This window comes from Bombina bombina, chromosome 12, assembly GCF_027579735.1.
Source record: "Bombina bombina isolate aBomBom1 chromosome 12, aBomBom1.pri, whole genome shotgun sequence".
Classification (NCBI taxonomy): Eukaryota; Metazoa; Chordata; class Amphibia; order Anura; family Bombinatoridae; genus Bombina; species Bombina bombina.
This window is the reverse complement of record NC_069510.1, coordinates 153,940,734-153,962,438: the sequence shown is the minus strand read 5'-3', so window position 1 is coordinate 153,962,438 and position 21,705 is coordinate 153,940,734. Positions and strand designations below refer to the sequence as shown.

The 21,705-nt window shown below is 35.9% G+C and overlaps 1 protein-coding gene across 1 annotated transcript in view; it reads right to left on the bottom strand.

Moving 5' to 3' along the window:
• DENND1A (DENN domain containing 1A) overlaps positions 1-21,705 on the bottom strand; it is a 1,966,771-nt gene that overhangs the window by 289,304 nt on the left and 1,655,762 nt on the right. The window contains 1 exon segment of the mRNA XM_053695696.1: positions 2,473-2,601. Coding sequence (XP_053551671.1) covers positions 2,473-2,601 — 129 coding nt within the window.

The following is a 21,705-nucleotide window of genomic DNA, read 5'->3' as shown; positions in this document are numbered from 1 at the left end:
GAGAGATACAGAGGAGTAGAGGGATCTCTTATATATTTGACATATAAACAGTTGTGCACATGCCGCAGCCCCCAAACTGTGCTTTACAGCAGGTAGATTGTCTATCACCAAGTTTCTGTAACCAAAGAAACCAGGAAGATGTGTTTGGTACCATGGAATTAGCTGAGCAAGCACATAAAAAGGGTAATTTGCCACATCAGTAGACCAGGTCATTGAACAGCAGAGACACATCAGCAAGTAACTGACTGGACAGCTAAACTATAAGTTCCAAATTGACAAAAAGGTTATTTTTTAGAACTTTAAATGTAAAATATGATTTGTTCCCCAATAAAGTGTATCCGTGCTTTGGTACATGAACCAAAGCAGCAACAGTTCCTGTAAAGTCTAAAGCATTGCCAACATTATCAATGCCAGGTCTGAAGGTGGGTCAGTTGGTCTCACTACTGAAGTACAAGATGGAGCTCAAGGGACAAGCTGATTATTATGTCACCTACAATCTACAGCCTGAACTGTCAAATCTTTGTGATATAATATATACTATGAAGCTTTAACATGAAACTCTAGTAAAAGCAATAGAATCAAATGTGCCCACATGCCTGTTCTTCATGCATAAATATTCAGTGTCAGCTTTGCAAAGTCAAGATCTTTACTGCGAAATGTTGCCGCTTTCATGCTTGAATAACAGTTATAGCATTATGAAAGTAAATTAGCTTTACAGTTCTGAACAAAGTATGGCCTGGGTTAAACTGTAGGAAAGATCCCTTGTGTATAGATCACTTCCTTGTATCTGCATGTGTGAGAGCTGTCCACAAACTCAGTTCTTGACCATGATGCCGGCAATTACACGTCCTAATGGAACCTGATTAGCTGAAACAAGCTAATAAACTTTACGAGAGTCCTGGATATGGAACTGAAGTTTAAAGGGACATTAGACACAAACTCCATTTCCCAAAAAATGGATAGAAACAGATTTTGATGGCAGACAAGCAGCATAGACCCAACAAGTCAGCCCAAAATTTCCTAAAAGTCTAAACTTTTCTATTTTGTAGGATAGCCTTATGCTTGACCCAGGCATTCTTGAAGTCCACTACAGTGTTTGCCATTACCACCTCTTGTGGGTATTTACTCTATTAATCAATCACCCTTTCTATAAAGAAACTTTCTCAAAATTACTCCTGAATATACTATCCTTCAGCTTGACATCTTGTTCTTGAATTTTTCTTTTTATGTAAAATACTCACAGCCTCATATTTACTAAGCCCATTAATATACTAGAAAGTTACTATTATATCACCTCTTTCCTGTCTCTCCTCTATACATATTTAGGTCATCCTCTCCTGGTGAGTTTTATTTTTTAGACCATGTACCATTTTGGTAGCCCTCCTTTGCACAGATTCCAGTTTATTTATATCCTTCTGGAGATATGGCCTCCAGAACTGCACACAATACTCAAGATGAGTCCTATCTAATGATCTGTAAAGTGGCATAAGAAGAACCTTACTATTTCTGTTGCAAATACCTCTACCAATACAACCAAGCATTCTGCTGGCCTTACTCGTTACAATACTACATTTGAAATAATGTAAAATAATAATTTCCATGTCCTGTTTCTCATTTGTTACAATCAGTAAAGTGTTATTGAGTCTGTAATTAACGTTTGGGTTTTTCTTTTCTAAATGTATTATTTTACACAGTGTCAAACTTTAGATCATTTGTCCATCCTGTCCCTGGAAAATCTACAGACATACTTTCCCCTGTAGCCCTTTGCTGATATCACGGATAAATATATCAAATAAAACAGGTCCCCGAGGAACACGGCTAGTAACTGCCCCCTCTGCTGAATGTACTCCATTTACTAAGACACTTTGTTTTCTGTCCATAAGCCAGCATTTAACAATTTTGAATCTAGACCAAGGAGATAGAGTTTGTGAATTAGTTTATTGTGTGGGACGGTGTCAAATGCTTTGCTGAAATCTAGATATGCTACATCAACTGATCCACCCTTGTCTAATACTTTTGTTACATAATCAAAAATTTCAATCAGATTAGTCTGACATGATCTACCTGACGTAAAACCATGCTGATTTTGGTTGTCTTTCGTTTAAGAGAGTTTCATAATGTTTTCTCCTACTGAAGTTAAACTGACTGACCTGTAGTTATGTGTAAGAAAAATAACTCCAATATTATTTGATTATGTTTATCTTGACACCTTTAACTGCAACTCAACTATATATATTGTTTGTTTTCCAATGCATGTGAGAACCAGAAGAGTATAGTCCAGACTGAACAAGCATATACTCAATACATTCTACACAGTGACTGCTTGATCATTGTGGTATGCCATTTATAGCTGTCCCTAATTGGCTTCATCAGAAGTGATAAAAGGGTTTTAAAGGGTGTGTCCATTCACAAAATGCTTTTAAAACATCACATAAACAGATATTTTGTAATTTAGTCAAACAGTTAACCAACCTGACCAAAGTGAACTGTAATGGGCCTTCTTTCGTCTCGGCTTTTGGGATCTCTGTCTGCAGAAGGTGATGGGGCCGTGCTGGTGAGAGGATCTCCTGGAATCACGCTACACCCGTTCTCAGCCAGGTCCTGAAAATAACACCAGGAGGATGCATGGTCAATGACACTGGTCTTACAGGTCAGACTACCAGATCAGTATGACCTTTTGCTTTCTAACACACCACGCAGACATTTGCCACTAGTGTATATTACATTTATCACACATGAAACAGATAGAGCAGCAATTTTAAACAACTTCCCAATTTAACAAAACATGCACAGTCTTTATATATTTACACCTTTTGAGTCACCAGCTCCTACTGAGCATGTGCAAGAATTCACAGAATATATGTATCTGCATCTGTGATTGGCTGATGGCTGTCACATGATACAGGGGAGTGGAAATAGATATAACTGATGTTTGTCAGAAAAAAATGTACTACTCACTTGAAGTTCAGACTAAGTGTTACTGCATTGTCTTGTTATCATGCAAATCTACTGTTTTTACTGGTCCTTTAAACTACCTAGGGCCCGATCACATATGCGGCGTCAGCTATTTTTAGACGGATGTAGCAATCACATATACGGCGCGTAAATTTTACCCGTTGGCTGATCTTTTTACTCCTATAAACTAACATAGAACCGGCATCGCAAACCGGTATCATATATTCAGGGCAAGGACTTACGCGGCGAAAATGGAGAAATTTTACTCCATATTAACCTCGCCACACATAGGCAGGCGTAGGAAGCTTTGCACTGAGTATATGAGCACCGTAACGCTCTGGAAGTCTTAACAAACACCTAACGCATGCGCAATATGTACCTCTCAACCACTATCCCCCCGACCGCAATAACTAATAAATGTATTAACCCCTAATCCGCCAACCCACACATTACAAAGTATCTAATAAAGTTAAGTTATTAAAGTGACAGTCTAGTCAAAAATAAACTTTCATGATTCAGATAGAGAATGTAATTTTAAACAATTTTCCAATTTACTTTTATCATCAATTTTGCTTTGTTCTCTTGGTATTCTTAGTTGAAAGCTAAACCTGGGAGGTTCATATGCTAATTTTTAAGCCCTTGAGTGCCGCCTCTTCTCTCAGGGCTTTTTGACAGTTTTTCACCACTAGAGAGTGTTAGTTCATGTGTGTCATATAGATAACACTGTGCTTACGCACATGGAATTCCAGTGAGCCAGCTCTGATTGGCTAAAATGGATGTCTGTCAAAAGAACTGAAATAAGGGGGCAGTCTGCAGAGGCTTAGATACAAGGTAATCACAGAGGTAAAAATATATTAATATAACTGAGATAAGGGGCAGTCTGCAGAGGCTTAGATATAAGGTAATCACAGAGGTAAAAAGTGTATTAATATAACTGAGATAAGGGGCAGTCTGCAGAGGCTTAGATACAAGGTAATCACAGAGGTAAAAAGTATATTAATATAACTAAGATAAGGGGCAGTCTGCAGAGGCCTAGATATAAGGTAATCACAGAGGTAAAAAGTGTATTTATATAACTGTGTTGGTTATGCTAAACTAGGGAATGGGTAATAAAGGGATTATCTATCTTTTGAAACAAAAAATCTGGTGTAGATTGTCCCTTTAACCCCTAATTCGCCAACCACCCACAACACAAAGTATCTAATTACACTATTAACCCCTTATCCACCAACCAGCCACAACACAATCTACCTAATTAACCTATTAACTCCTAAACCGCCATCCCCCCACAACGCAAAGTATTAATCTAATCACTAAGCCCCTTAACCTAATACACCCTAAATTAACCCCAATTATATAAAATAAAAGACTATCTCCCTAAACAATTAATTAAAAATTACCAAAATAAAAAAATCCTAACAACATTAAAAAAAACTAACATTACATAAAAAAAACTAACATTCCATAAAAAAACTAATATTAAAAAAATAATAATAAACAAACGTATACAAAATAAAAAAAAATAACCTAATCTAATACCCCTATAAAAACAAAAAAGCCACCCCAAACTAAAAATACCCCTAATCTAACACTACTGTTACTATTACTGTTAGGGGTTAATTAGTATTTTTTAATGGAAAAGAGCTAATTTCTTTAGGGCAATGCCCTACAAAAGGCTCTTTTAAAGGCCATTGGTAGTTTAGTGTTCAATTAGGGGGTGTTTTTATTTTGGGGTGGCTTTTTTATATTTTTATTGAGAACAGAAAGATATCATACAGACATTGTAGGTACAAGCTTTACATTGACGTAGTCAAGTAGTTCTAGTGCTAGCCCTTTAGATTAAAGTCCTCTTTTTGTCCATATATACAGTATATGCCACTTTTGGACCAGTTATGTGGATACAACAGGTAAAATGAATTTACACAAAACATGAATAGAAGTAAACAAAGGAAAAGTTGCATCGATATCGATATTAAGTGATGTGAACAAATGAAGGTTAACGATGCTAGGGCTGCAGCCAGACACACCTGCAACACATTATTTATTGCCATGCTCCCATAGAATACGCACATATTCCATTATGTACTTTCAGTATGAGTATTAGAAATGGGTTAACTGACTGACAAATTCTCTACTATCCTGAAATATTATATTAAGAGTTGCTATACAGGGAGTGCAGAATTATTAGGCAAATTAGTATTTTGACCACATCATCCTTTTTATGCATGTTGTCTTACTCCAAGCTGTATAGGCTCGAAAGCCTACTACCAATTAAGCATATTAGGTGATGTGCATCTCTGTAATGAGAAGGGGTGTGGTCTAATGACATCAACACCCTATATCAGGTGTGCATAATTATTAGGCAACTTCCTTTCCTTTGGCAAAATGGGTCAAAAGAAGGACTAGACAGGCTCAGAAAAGTCAAAAATAGTGAGATATCTTGCAGAGGGATGCAGCACTCTTAAAATTGCAAAGCTTCTGAAGCGTGATCATCGAACAATCAAGCGTTTCATTCAAAATAGTCAACAGGGTCGCAAGAAGCGTGTGGAAAAACCAAGGCGCAAAATAACTGCCCATGAACTGAGAAAAGTCAAGCGTGCAGCTGCCAAGATGCCACTTGCCACCAGTTTGGCCATATTTCAGAGCTGCAACATCACTGGAGTGCCCAAAAGCACAAGGTGTGCAATACTCAGAGACATGGCCAAGGTAAGAAAGGCTGAAAGACGACCACCACTGAACAAGACACACAAGCTGAAATGTCAAGACTGGGCCAAGAAATATCTCAAGACTGATTTTTCTAAGGTTTTATGGACTGATGAAATGAGAGTGAGTCTTGATGGGCCAGATGGATGGGCCTGTGGCTGGATTGGTAAAGGGCAGAGAGCTCCAGTCCGACTCAGACGCCAGCAAGGTGGAGGTGGAGTACTGGTTTGGGCTGGTATCATCAAAGATGAGCTTGTGGGGCCTTTTCGGGTTGAGGATGGAGTCAAGCTCAACTCCCAGTCCTACTGCCAGTTTCTGGAAGACACCTTCTTCAAGCAGTGGTACAGGAAGAAGTCTGCATCCTTCAAGAAAAACATGATTTTCATGCAGGACAATGCTCCATCACACGCGTCCAAGTACTCCACAGCGTGGCTGGCAAGAAAGGGTATAAAAGAAGAAAATCTAATGACATGGCCTCCTTGTTCACCTGATCTGAACCCCATTGAGAACCTGTGGTCCATCATCAAATGTGAGATTTACAAGGAGGGAAAACAGTACACCTCTCTGAACAGTGTCTGGGAGGCTGTGGTTGCTGCTGCACGCAATGTTGATGGTGAACAGATCAAAACACTGACAGAATCCATGGATGGCAGGCTTTTGAGTGTCCTTGCAAAGAAAGGTGGCTATATTGGTCACTGATTTGTTTTTGTTTTGTTTTTGAATGTCAGAAATGTATATTTGTGAATGTTGAGATGTTATATTGGTTTCACTGGTAAAATAAATAATTGAAATGGGTATATATTTGTTTTTTGTTAAGTTGCCTAATAATTATGCACAGTAATAGTCACCTGCACACACAGATATCCCCCTAAAATAGCTATAACTAAAAACAAACTAAAAACTACTTCCAAAACTATTCAGCTTTGATATTAATGAGTTTTTTGGGTTCATTGAGAACATGGTTGTTGTTCAATAATAAAATTAATCCTCAAAAATACAACTTGCCTAATAATTCTGCACTCCCTGTATTGTTTGGAGTATATGAAATAGGTCCTGGGGTAAGGGAAGCAGACTATTGACCCTCTGCTCTATGGTATACTATATGTTATGTAGGCCACATTATAGGTTCAGTTATATGAAAGGGTGTTTGAGAGTTACATATATATTACACTAGATACACTTAGGTATAGGACAAAGTCCAACATACTATATCAAGCAGTTTCTTTTCACCGCGACTCCGGCCTCAAGCCGCTGGATCCAAGAACTGGGTTATCATGAGTAAGTTTGCATCGGCTCCCTGCTATTAACCTAAAGATGTGCCATGTATAGCGTATTATTATATATCCATAGGAAGTAAGGCACGTTAAACTTAGTGTGACGGTATTGCTTTTAAGAGAGTGCTTGCAGTGAAATTACTTGTGCATATCACTATCTAGCTAGTAAGTGAATTTAATTTTGCCTTTTAGGTTGTTGGACCCCAGGTACATAAGCTATAAGCATCAACTAAATGAAGGCTATAAGTTAAAACATTTCAATATCGTAACAATGCTATATGAGTGATTTTAAAACTAAAATAACAGTGTTTAGACATAATATCATACAGCTGACATACACGGTGAACAGTTTAAATATCAAGAATACTTTATCATTTTAACCCCACGACTTGTTTTGTTTTTATAAAGGGAGAAGTCCCCAGTGGGTGGTTATTGAGATTATGAGGATCGAGAATGGCTTAAAACTTGGATTATGCACATTTTTCAGCCTTGGCATCCCAGGGGACCCCCCAAAGCCCCATAGGGCTGCGACAGGCAAACAGCATGTCACAGTTCGTTGGGACTTCCTCATTGTAACGTGCGAGATTGGTTTCCTCAGTGATTTCAGGTTGTCCCTCTTAGGTGTTGTTGCTTGCAGAATACTCAACTTCCCCTCGGCAACTGTAGTATTTTGTAAATGCTTCGGTGAGGAAATGCAGGTTTGTTTGTAGACTTTCTGCGGCTGAAGCTTTTCTTGTAGGCTCAGGACTACATCTGTTACCGCTGTGGTGTCTTGTGAGAGCCATGAGTCTTGTGGGACTCTCTCGATAAGATGCAGGCAGAGCTCTTCAAATCTGCGCCAATGTTTGTTAGTGAAAACATTGTGAGGGTCCTCTTCCCCTGTGTCGGCCATTTTAAATGCAACGTGGCGTATAAGTTTATACTGTGTTTTTAAGTAACGCTTTAAACTGTGATCCGTTTTCAAGATCTATTAAGTTTGAATGTTTGAGTGTATGATGACTCAGGTCGGTATATAAATGTGTCAGGCTGCAGCCAAATACATCGGAAATCCGAGGGGGGTTGCGCCGCCTTTTAGGTGCCACAGCACCAGGCCTGTGACGTCTGTTTTTGCGCTTTAGCTTCACTAATACAGCTCAGCTTAAGTTGATTAAAGCTCAACCACAAAGTAGGTTGATGCTGGATGTAGTTTTGAAAAGTTAGCTGTGTAATTACACTGAAAATCGGCGGATTTAAAGAGTTTCTGCTGGAGCCCAGAAAAGTGTGACCAGTCCCGATCACTGTTCAGGTACGCCCCCCGGCTTTTTTGTTTTTATAGGGGTATTAGATTAGGTTTACATTCTTTTTTATTTTGGATAATTTTGTTTATTTTTTTCTGAAATCATAGATTTTATTATTTTTTTGTAATACTAGATTTTTTATTTTAATTTAATCTTTTTTGTTTTTTTTATGTAAAATTAGTTTTTTTTAAAATGTAATTGTAGTTAATTGGGGTTAATTTAGGGGGTGTTAGGTTAGGGGGCTTAGTGATTAGATTAAAACTATGTGTTGTGGGGATGGCGGTTTAGGGGTTAATAGGTAAAATTAGGTAGATTTGTGTTGTGGGGGTTAACGGATAAGGGGTTAATATTATTATTATCAGGTATTAGGTTAATTAGGTACTTTGCGTTGTGGGGGGATGGTGGTTTAGGGGTTAATACATATTATTAGTAGTTGCGATGTGGGGGGATGGCGGATATAGGGGTTTTGACACGTGGTGTTCATTTTTTGGAGGCGGGTTAGACTTTTACGGGCAATTAAACATTTTTTGTTTTTTTTTTACTTAGGCGTCGGCAGTTCATGAACTGCCGTAAGTCACTGGCGACTCCAGAAATGTCTATTTCCGCACATTTTGAACGTCGCCGGTGTATCTGACTAATGGCAGTATATGATCTGCTGGCCCCATATATGTGATTCACCCAAAGTGCAAGGTGAATTTACGGGTGACGTGGGTTTCAGCAGTTGCGCTGAAACTTATACTGCATATGTAATTTTGCCCCTGGTGTGCTCACTACTATAATTCCCTATAATGACGGATGATGCAAAACTGATAATCCCCTTAAAAGTGCAAATGACTACAGAAAAGGAGAGGGGGAGGAGGGGGTAAACAGGAGCTCACATAAAAGTATTAACCCAAGTCTCCTTTAAAAGTTAAATAAATAATGAATGTATATTGCAAAACAAAACACTGTATGCATTGTTGATATGTCAAGTTTATTGGTCCTATAATAATAAAGTTGCATTATACTTTTATTACGTATTTCTTCCCCCTTTCCTATAATTTAAATCTAAAAACTGTGCACGTTCCAATTCCTGCTCTTGGAGCTGAACAGACTACCTACAGAGAAGGGGATCAGGAGGAGAATAAAGTGGAGACTAGGTGGTGGCCATATTGGTGAAGAACCTTTAGATCGCTATCGCTTCCCCCACTACTCAGATAGCCCAGCTTTAAGAAATGTGGCTGGCAGAATGGTCACTCTTGTGAACAAACTAGTAAAAATTCTACTGCCGATATCTTTTATGGCGGTGTGAGACGCTGCAGAAGAAGTATAGGAGTCTGGAGGACAGATCATAGAGACATCATGTACTGGGCTACAAACCACTAACCTGGACAACGTTGCAGGTTTCTTAACCTATGATGAAGCATAATCCCGCTATTTTAGTGTCATACAGCAGTTCCTACTATGCCAAATATACTCCATTGTGAATCTCCCCCTTCACAGGCACCACACAGAGAACTGAGAACAAAGCGTTTACAGCTCATATTCTACCCACTACATAAGTATTTACCGTTACAAATGGCGAGCTTATCTGTGCGGCACGATCTTGTTGGAGCTGTGTCATACTATGCACCTACTTCCAATTCCTTCCAGATTTGAGTAACATAGTGTAGGGTAAGGGGACACTAAACCCATTTATTTCTTTCATGATTCAGATAGAGCCGCAGTTTTAAGCAACTTTCTAATTATCCTATTATCACATTTTCTTCGTTCTCTTGCTATCTTTATTTAAAAAGAAGGAATTTAAAGCTTAGAAGCCAGAAGATTTTTGGTTCAGAACCTGGTTTATGCTTACTTATTGGTTTGCTAAATGTAGCCACCAATAAGCAAGCGCTATCCAGGGTGCAGAAACTAAATTCGGCTGGCTCCTAAGCTTTACATTCCTGCTTTTTTTTAAAATAAAGATACCAAGAGAACAAAGAAAATGTGATAATAGGAGTAAATTAGAAAGTTGCTGAATCATGAGAGAAAAAAATAGTTTAGTGTCCCTTTAAGTTATACTGTGGTTCACTGTAGAAACAGTCCCAATATGTCACAAACAAATGTCATCATTAGGTTTTGTTTGCGCCTCACATGCATCTTACTATAGTGCCAGTAAGATAGTGCACACTTTTATGTCACGTTATGTTTGCCCCTTTAATAGCTAGGTGACTGCTGTGTGATTATTTTATTCAGGCTGATGCAGCCTCAGGGACAGGATTTCATGACTATGGTGCACTCTAATAATTATAGAATAACCCTCCATCCCTTAGTGTAAGCTGTTCCTATAATGTAAATGGTCACTGTTTGTAGTAAAGTATTCAGCACTACACACAAGACTCTAATATCATATTAATACTTATAATTTGCCCTTACAGAGGATTTCATGACTATGGTGCACTCTAATAATTATAGAATAACCCTCCATCCCTTAGTGTAAGCTGTTCCTATAATGTAAATGGTCACTGTTTGTAGTAAAGTATTCAGGACTACACACAAGACTCTAATATCATATTAATACTTATAATTTGCCCTTACAGAGGATTTCATGACTATGGTGCACTCTAATAATTATAGAATAACCCTCCATCCCTTAGTGTAAGCTGTTCCTATAATGTAAATGGTCACTGTTTGTAGTAAAGTATTCAGGACTACACACAAGACTCTAATATCATATTAATACTTATAATTTGCCCTTACAGAGGATTTCATGACTATGGTGCACCATAATAATTATAGAATAACCCTCCATCCCTTAGTGTAAGCTGTTCCTATAATGTAAATGGTCACTGTTTGTAGTAAAGTATTCAGGACTACACACAAGACTCTAATATCATATTAATACTTATAATTTGCCCTTACAGAGGATTTCATGACTATGGTGCACTCTAATAATTATAGAATAACCCTCTATCCCTTAGTGTAAGCTGTTCCTATAATGTAAATGGTCACTGTAGTAAAGTATTCAGGACTACACACAAGACTCTAATATCATATTAATACTTATAATTTGCCCTTACAGAGGATTTCATGACTATGGTGCACTCTAATAATTATAGAATAACCCTCCATCCCTTAGTGTAAGCTGTTCCTATAATGTAAATGGTCACTGTTTGTAGTAAAGTATTCAGGACTACACACAAGACTCTAATATCATATTAATACTTATAATTTGCCCTTACAGAGGATTTCATGACTATGGTGCACCATAATAATTATAGAATAACCCTCCATCCCTTAGTGTAAGCTGTTCCTATAATGTAAATGGTCACTGTTTGTAGTAAAGTATTCAGGACTACACACAAGACTCTAATATCATATTAATACTTATAATTTGCCCTTACAGAGGATTTCATGACTATGGTGCACTATAATAATTATAGAATAACCCTCCATCCCTTAGTGTAAGCTGTTCCTATAATGTAAATGGTCACTGTTTGTAGTAAAGTATTCAGGGCTACACACAAGACTCTAATACCATATTAATACTTATAATTTGCCCTTACAGAGGATTTCATGACTATGGTGCACTATAATAATTATAGAATAACCCTCTATCCCTTAGTGTAAGCTGCTCCTATAATGTAAATGGTCACTGTTTGTAGTAAAGTATTCAGGACTACACACAAGACTCTAATATCATATTAATACTTATAATTTGCCCTTACAGAGGATTTCATGACTATGGTGCACTCTAATAATTATAGAATAACCCTCCATCCCTTAGTGTAAGCTGTTCCTATAATGTAAATGGTCACTGTTTGTAGTAAAGTATTCAGGACTACACACAAGACTCTAATATCATATTAATACTTATAATTTGCCCTTACAGAGGATTTCATGACTATGGTGCACTCTAATAATTATAGAATAACCCTCCATCCCTTAGTGTAAGCTGTTCCTATAATGCAAATGGTCACTGTTTGTAGTAAAGTATTCAGGACTACACACAAGACTCTAATATCATATTAATACTTATAATTTGCCCTTACAGAGGATTTCATGACTATGGTGCACTCTAATAATTATAGAATAACCCTCCATCCCTTAGTGTAAGCTGTTTCTATAATGTAAATGGTCACTGTTTGTAGTAAAGTATTCAGGACTACACACAAGACTCTAATACCATATTAATACTTATAATTTGCCCTTACAGAGGATTTCATGACTATGGTGCACTATAATAATTATAGAATAACCCTCCATCCCTTAGTGTAAGCTGTTCCTATAATGTAAATGGTCACTGTTTGTAGTAAAGTATTCAGGACTACACACAAGACTCTAATATCATATTAATACTTATAATTTGCCCTTACAGAGGATTTCATGACTATGGTGCACTATAATAATTATAGAATAACCCTCCATCCCTTAGTGTAAGCTGTTCCTATAATGTAAATGGTCACTGTTTGTAGTAAAGTATTCAGGACTACACACAAGACTCTAATATCATATTAATACTTATAATTTGCCCTTACAGAGGATTTCATGACTATGGTGCACTATAATAATTATAGAATAACCCTCCATCCCTTAGTGTAAGCTGTTCCTATAATGTAAATGGTCACTGTTTGTAGTAAAGTATTCAGGACTACACACAAGACTCTAATACCATATTAATACTTATAATTTGCCCTTACAGAGGATTTCATGACTATGGTGCACTATAATAATTATAGAATAACCCTCCATCCCTTAGTGTAAGCTGTTCCTATAATGTAAATGGTCACTGTTTGTAGTAAAGTATTCAGCACTACACACAAGACTCTAATACCATATTAATACTTATAATTTGCCCTTACAGAGGATTTCATGACTATGGTGCACTCTAATAATTATAGAATAACCCTCTATCCCTTAGTGTAAGCTGTTCCTATAATGTAAATGGTCACTGTTTGTAGTAAAGTATTCAGGACTACACACAAGACTCTAATACCATATTAATACTTATAATTTGCCCTTACAGAGGATTTCATGACTATGGTGCACTCTAATAATTATAGAATAACCCTCTATCCCTTAGTGTAAGCTGTTCCTATAATGTAAATGGTCACTGTAGTAAAGTATTCAGGACTACACACAAGACTCTAATATCATATTAATACTTATAATTTGCCCTTACAGAGGATTTCATGACTATGGTGCACTCTAATAATTATAGAATAACCCTCCATCCCTTAGTGTAAGCTGTTCCTATAATGTAAATGGTCACTGTTTGTAGTAAAGTATTCAGGACTACACACAAGACTCTAATATCATATTAATACTTATAATTTGCCCTTACAGAGGATTTCATGACTATGGTGCACTCTAATAATTATAGAATAGCCCTCCATCCCTTAGTGTAAGCTGTTCCTATAATGTAAATGGTCACTGTAGTAAAGTATTCAGGACTACACACAAGACTCTAATACCATATTAATACTTATAATTTGCCCTTACAGAGGATTTCATGACTATGGTGCACTATAATAATTATAGAATAACCCTCCATCCCTTAGTGTAAGCTGTTCCTATAATGTAAATGGTCACTGTTTGTAGTAAAGTATTCAGGACTACACACAAGACTCTAATACCATATTAATACTTATAATTTGCCCTTACAGAGGATTTCATGACTATGGTGCACCATAATAATTATAGAATAACCCTCCATCCCTTAGTGTAAGCTGTTCCTATAATGTAAATGGTCACTGTTTGTAGTAAAGTATTCAGGACTACACACAAGACTCTAATATCATATTAATACTTATAATTTGCCCTTACAGAGGATTTCATGACTATGGTGCACCATAATAATTATAGAATAACCCTCCATCCCTTAGTGTAAGCTGTTCCTATAATGTAAATGGTCACTGTTTGTAGTAAAGTATTCAGGACTACACACAAGACTCTAATATCATATTAATACTTATAATTTGCCCTTACAGAGGATTTCATGACTATGGTGCACTATAATAATTATAGAATAGCCCTCCATCCCTTAGTGTAAGCTGTTCCTATAATGTAAATGGTCACTGTTTGTAGTAAAGTATTCAGCACTACACACAAGACTCTAATATCATATTAATACTTATAATTTGCCCTTACAGAGGATTTCATGACTATGGTGCACTATAATAATTATAGAATAACCCTCCATCCCTTAGTGTAAGCTGTTCCTATAATGTAAATGGTCACTGTTTGTAGTAAAGTATTCAGGACTACACACAAGACTCTAATATCATATTAATACTTATAATTTGCCCTTACAGAGGATTTCATGACTATGGTGCACTCTAATAATTATAGAATAGCCCTCCATCCCTTAGTGTAAGCTGTTCCTATAATGTAAATGGTCACTGTAGTAAAGTATTCAGGACTACACACAAGACTCTAATATCATATTAATACTTATAATTTGCCCTTACAGAGGATTTCATGACTATGGTGCACTATAATAATTATAGAATAACCCTCCATCCCTTAGTGTAAGCTGTTCCTATAATGTAAATGGTCACTGTTTGTAGTAAAGTATTCAGGACTACACACAAGACTCTAATATCATATTAATACTTATAATTTGCCCTTACAGAGGATTTCATGACTATGGTGCACTCTAATAATTATAGAATAGCCCTCCATCCCTTAGTGTAAGCTGTTCCTATAATGTAAATGGTCACTGTAGTAAAGTATTCAGGACTACACACAAGACTCTAATACCATATTAATACTTATAATTTGCCCTTACAGAGGATTTCATGACTATGGTGCACTATAATAATTATAGAATAACCCTCCATCCCTTAGTGTAAGCTGTTCCTATAATGTAAATGGTCACTGTTTGTAGTAAAGTATTCAGGACTACACACAAGACTCTAATACCATATTAATACTTATAATTTGCCCTTACAGAGGATTTCATGACTATGGTGCACCATAATAATTATAGAATAACCCTCCATCCCTTAGTGTAAGCTGTTCCTATAATGTAAATGGTCACTGTTTGTAGTAAAGTATTCAGGACTACACACAAGACTCTAATATCATATTAATACTTATAATTTGCCCTTACAGAGGATTTCATGACTATGGTGCACCATAATAATTATAGAATAACCCTCCATCCCTTAGTGTAAGCTGTTCCTATAATGTAAATGGTCACTGTTTGTAGTAAAGTATTCAGGACTACACACAAGACTCTAATATCATATTAATACTTATAATTTGCCCTTACAGAGGATTTCATGACTATGGTGCACTATAATAATTATAGAATAGCCCTCCATCCCTTAGTGTAAGCTGTTCCTATAATGTAAATGGTCACTGTTTGTAGTAAAGTATTCAGCACTACACACAAGACTCTAATATCATATTAATACTTATAATTTGCCCTTACAGAGGATTTCATGACTATGGTGCACTCTAATAATTATAGAATAGCCCTCCATCCCTTAGTGTAAGCTGTTCCTATAATGTAAATGGTCACTGTAGTAAAGTATTCAGGACTACACACAAGACTCTAATATCATATTAATACTTATAATTTGCCCTTACAGAGGATTTCATGACTATGGTGCACTATAATAATTATAGAATAACCCTCCATCCCTTAGTGTAAGCTGTTCCTATAATGTAAATGGTCACTGTTTGTAGTAAAGTATTCAGGACTACACACAAGACTCTAATATCATATTAATACTTATAATTTGCCCTTACAGAGGATTTCATGACTATGGTGCACTCTAATAATTATAGAATAGCCCTCCATCCCTTAGTGTAAGCTGTTCCTATAATGTAAATGGTCACTGTAGTAAAGTATTCAGGACTACACACAAGACTCTAATACCATATTAATACTTATAATTTGCCCTTACAGAGGATTTCATGACTATGGTGCACTATAATAATTATAGAATAACCCTCCATCCCTTAGTGTAAGCTGTTCCTATAATGTAAATGGTCACTGTTTGTAGTAAAGTATTCAGGACTACACACAAGACTCTAATACCATATTAATACTTATAATTTGCCCTTACAGAGGATTTCATGACTATGGTGCACCATAATAATTATAGAATAACCCTCCATCCCTTAGTGTAAGCTGTTCCTATAATGTAAATGGTCACTGTTTGTAGTAAAGTATTCAGGACTACACACAAGACTCTAATATCATATTAATACTTATAATTTGCCCTTACAGAGGATTTCATGACTATGGTGCACCATAATAATTATAGAATAACCCTCCATCCCGTAGTGTAAGCTGTTCCTATAATGTAAATGGTCACTGTTTGTAGTAAAGTATTCAGGACTACACACAAGACTCTAATATCATATTAATACTTATAATTTGCCCTTACAGAGGATTTCATGACTATGGTGCACTATAATAATTATAGAATAGCCCTCCATCCCTTAGTGTAAGCTGTTCCTATAATGTAAATGGTCACTGTTTGTAGTAAAGTATTCAGCACTACACACAAGACTCTAATATCATATTAATACTTATAATTTGCCCTTACAGAGGATTTCATGACTATGGTGCACTATAATAATTATAGAATAACCCTCCATCCCTTAGTGTAAGCTGTTCCTATAATGTAAATGGTCACTGTTTGTAGTAAAGTATTCAGGACTACACACAAGACTCTAATATCATATTAATACTTATAATTTGCCCTTACAGAGGATTTCATGACTATGGTGCACTCTAATAATTATAGAATAGCCCTCCATCCCTTAGTGTAAGCTGTTCCTATAATGTAAATGGTCACTGTAGTAAAGTATTCAGGACTACACACAAGACTCTAATATCATATTAATACTTATAATTTGCCCTTACAGAGGATTTCATGACTATGGTGCACTATAATAATTATAGAATAACCCTCTATCCCTTAGTGTAAGCTGTTCCTATAATGTAAACGGTCACTGTAGTAAAGTATTCAGGACTACACACAAGACTCTAATATCATATTAATACTTATAATTTGCCCTTACAGAGGATTTCATGACTATGGTGCACTCTAATAATTATAGAATAACCCTCCATCCCTTAGTGTAAGCTGTTCCTATAATGTAAATGGTCACTGTTTGTAGTAAAGTATTCAGGACTACACACAAGACTCTAATATCATATTAATACTTATAATTTGCCCTTACAGAGGATTTCATGACTATGGTGCACCATAATAATTATAGAATAACCCTCTATCCCTTAGTGTAAGCTGCTCCTATAATGTAAATGGTCACTGTTTGTAGTAAAGTATTCAGGACTACACACAAGACTCTAATATCATATTAATACTTATAATTTGCCCTTACAGAGGATTTCATGACTATGGTGCACTATAATAATTATAGAATAACCCTCCATCCCTTAGTGTAAGCTGTTCCTATAATGTAAATGGTCACTGTTTGTAGTAAAGTATTCAGGACTACACACAAGACTCTAATATCATATTAATACTTATAATTTGCCCTTACAGAGGATTTCATGACTATGGTGCACTATAATAATTATAGAATAACCCTCTATCCCTTAGTGTAAGCTGTTCCTATAATGTAAATGGTCACTGTTTGTAGTAAAGTATTCAGGACTACACACAAGACTCTAATATCATATTAAAACTTATAATTTGCCCTTACAGAGGATTTCATGACTATGGTGCACTCTAATAATTATAGAATAGCCCTCCATCCCTTAGTGTAAGCTGTTCCTATAATGCAAATGGTCACTGTTTGTAGTAAAGTATTCAGGACTACACACAAGACTCTAATACCATATTAATACTTATAATTTGCCCTTACAGAGGATTTCATGACTATGGTGCACTATAATAATTATAGAATAACCCTCCATCCCTTAGTGTAAGCTGTTCCTATAATGTAAATGGTCACTGTTTGTAGTAAAGTATTCAGCACTACACACAAGACTCTAATATCATATTAATACTTATAATTTGCCCTTACAGAGGATTTCATGACTATGGTGCACTCTAATAATTATAGAATAACCCTCCATCCCTTAGTGTAAGCTGTTCCTATAATGTAAATGGTCACTGTTTGTAGTAAAGTATTCAGGGCTACACACAAGACTCTAATATCATATTAATACTTATAATTTGCCCTTACAGAGGATTTCATGACTATGGTGCACTCTAATAATTATAGAATAACCCTCCATCCCTTAGTGTAAGCTGTTCCTATAATGTAAATGGTCACTGTAGTAAAGTATTCAGGACTACACACAAGACTCTAATACCATATTAATACTTATAATTTGCCCTTACAGAGGATTTCATGACTATGGTGCACTATAATAATTATAGAATAACCCTCCATCCCTTAGTGTAAGCTGTTCCTATAATGTAAATGGTCACTGTTTGTAGTAAAGTATTCAGGACTACACACAAGACTCTAATATCATATTAATACTTATAATTTGCCCTTACAGAGGATTTCATGACTATGGTGCACTCTAATAATTATAGAATAACCCTCTATCCCTTAGTGTAAGCTGTTCCTATAATGTAAATGGTCACTGTTTGTAGTAAAGTATTCAGGACTACACACAAGACTCTAATATCATATTAATACTTATAATTTGCCCTTACAGAGGATTTCATGACTATGGTGCACTATAATAATTATAGAATAACCCTCCATCCCTTAGTGTAAGCTGTTCCTATAATGTAAATGGTCACTGTAGTAAAGTATTCAGGACTACACACAAGACTCTAATATCATATTAATACTTATAATTTGCCCTTACAGAGGATTTCATGACTATGGTGCACCATAATAATTATAGAATAACCCTCTATCCCTTAGTGTAAGCTGCTCCTATAATGTAAATGGTCACTGTTTGTAGTAAAGTATTCAGGACTACACACAAGACTCTAATACCATATTAATACTTATAATTTGCCCTTACAGAGGATTTCATGACTATGGTGCACTATAATAATTATAGAATAACCCTCCATCCCTTAGTGTAAGCTGTTCCTATAATGTAAATGGTCACTGTTTGTAGTAAAGTATTCAGCACTACACACAAGACTCTAATATCATATTAATACTTATAATTTGCCCTTACAGAGGATTTCATGACTATGGTGCACTCTAATAATTATAGAATAGCCCTCCATCCCTTAGTGTAAGCTGTTCCTATAATGTAAATGGTCACTGTTTGTAGTAAAGTATTCAGGACTACACACAAGACTCTAATATCATATTAATACTTATAATTTGCCCTTACAGAGGATTTCATGACTATGGTGCACTATAATAATTATAGAATAACCCTCCATCCCTTAGTGTAAGCTGTTCCTATAATGTAAATGGTCACTGTTTGTAGTAAAGTATTCAGGACTACACACAAGACTCTAATATCATATTAATACTTATAATTTGCCCTTACAGAGGATTTCATGACTATGGTGCACCATAATAATTATAGAATAACCCTCCATCCCTTAGTGTAAGCTGTTCCTATAATGTAAATGGTCACTGTTTGTAGTAAAGTATTCAGCACTACACACAAGACTCTAATATCATATTAATACTTATAATTTGCCCTTACAGAGGATTTCATGACTATGGTGCACTCTAATAATTATAGAATAACCCTCCATCCCTTAGTGTAAGCTGTTCCTATAATGCAAATGGTCACTGTTTGTAGTAAAGTATTCAGGACTACACACAAGACTCTAATATCATATTAATACTTATAATTTGCCCTTACAGAGGATTTCATGACTATGGTGCACTATAATAATTATAGAATAACCCTCCATCCCTTAGTGTAAGCTGCTCCTATAATGTAAATGGTCACTGTTTGTAGTAAAGTATTCAGGACTACACACAAGACTCTAATATCATATTAATACTTATAATTTGCCCTTACAGAGGATTTCATGACTATGGTGCACTATAATAATTATAGAATAACCCTCCATCCCTTAGTGTAAGCTGTTCCTATAATGTAAATGGTCACTGTAGTAAAGTATTCAGGACTACACACAAGACTCTAATATCATATTAATACTTATAATTTGCCCTTACAGAGGATTTCATGACTATGGTGCACCATAATAATTATAGAATAACCCTCCATCCCTTAGTGTAAGCTGTTCCTATAATGTAAATGGTCACTGTTTGTAGTAAAGTATTCAGGACTACACACAAGACTCTAATATCATATTAATACTTATAATTTGCCCTTACAGAGGATTTCATGACTATGGTGCACTATAATAATTATAGAATAACCCTCCATCCCTTAGTGTAAGCTGTTCCTATAATGTAAATGGTCACTGTTTGTAGTAAAGTATTCAGCACTACACACAAGACTCTAATATCATATTAATACTTATAATTTGCCCTTACAGAGGATTTCATGACTATGGTGCACCATAATAATTATAGAATAACCCTCCATCCCTTAGTGTAAGCTGTTCCTATAATGTAAATGGTCACTGTTTGTAGTAAAGTATTCAGGACTACACACAAGACTCTAATATCATATTAATACTTATAATTTGCCCTTACAGAGGATTTAATTTCTATGTTATCGTCTTTTTCTCTGGTAACGATGAGCTCCAGGAACAAGTCCTATAATGCAGATTCGCTAAGGTCTCCTCAAGCTCCATATCTGCATTTGTTCATTTTCTGGCGGGTTTTTTTGGTAACTTTTTTGTTAATTATGGTAAAATGAGGAGCTTAGATAATGTTGATAACTCTCCGTGGTACATTGAGAAGAGAGCACTCTCACCTAAGATAGGGTAACTTTACTTGCTTCATTGGTTCTGACACGTGTTTATGTCTGGATATTATATTTGTAAGATTCCGCAATAAAAAGAAGTTGGAAAAAAAAGACAATAACACTCATTCTGAATTTTACATGAACAGTGTTTGTTTTCAATGTCAAAATTTACTTCAATTTGCTGTCCCCCTGTATCAGGTGACAGCCATCAGCCAATAACAGACTCATATATGTATAACACTGTGAACTTGTGCACATGCTCAAAAAATGTGTATATAAAAACATTGTACACAAATTTGATAATGGAAGTAAATTGGAACGTGTCTTAAAACTGCTGTTCAAAATGACTGAGGATCATGGGAAGTGGTAGGGATTTAAAGGGACACTGAACCCAACTTTTTTCTTTTGTGATTCAGATAGAGCAGCAATTTGAAGCAACTTTCTAATTTACTCCTATTATCAAATTTTCTTCGTTCTCTTGCTATCTTTATTTGAAAAAGAAGGCATCTAAGCTTTTTTTTCATTCAGGACTCTGGATAGCACTTTTTTATTGGTGGATGCCATTTATCCACCAATCAGCAAGGACAACCCAGGTTGTTCACCAAAAATGGGCCGGCATCTAAACTTACATCCTTGCATTTCAAATAAAGATACCAAGAGAATGAAGAAAATTTTGTAATAGGAGTAAATTAGAAAGTTGCTTAAAACTTCATGCTCTCTCTGAATCACA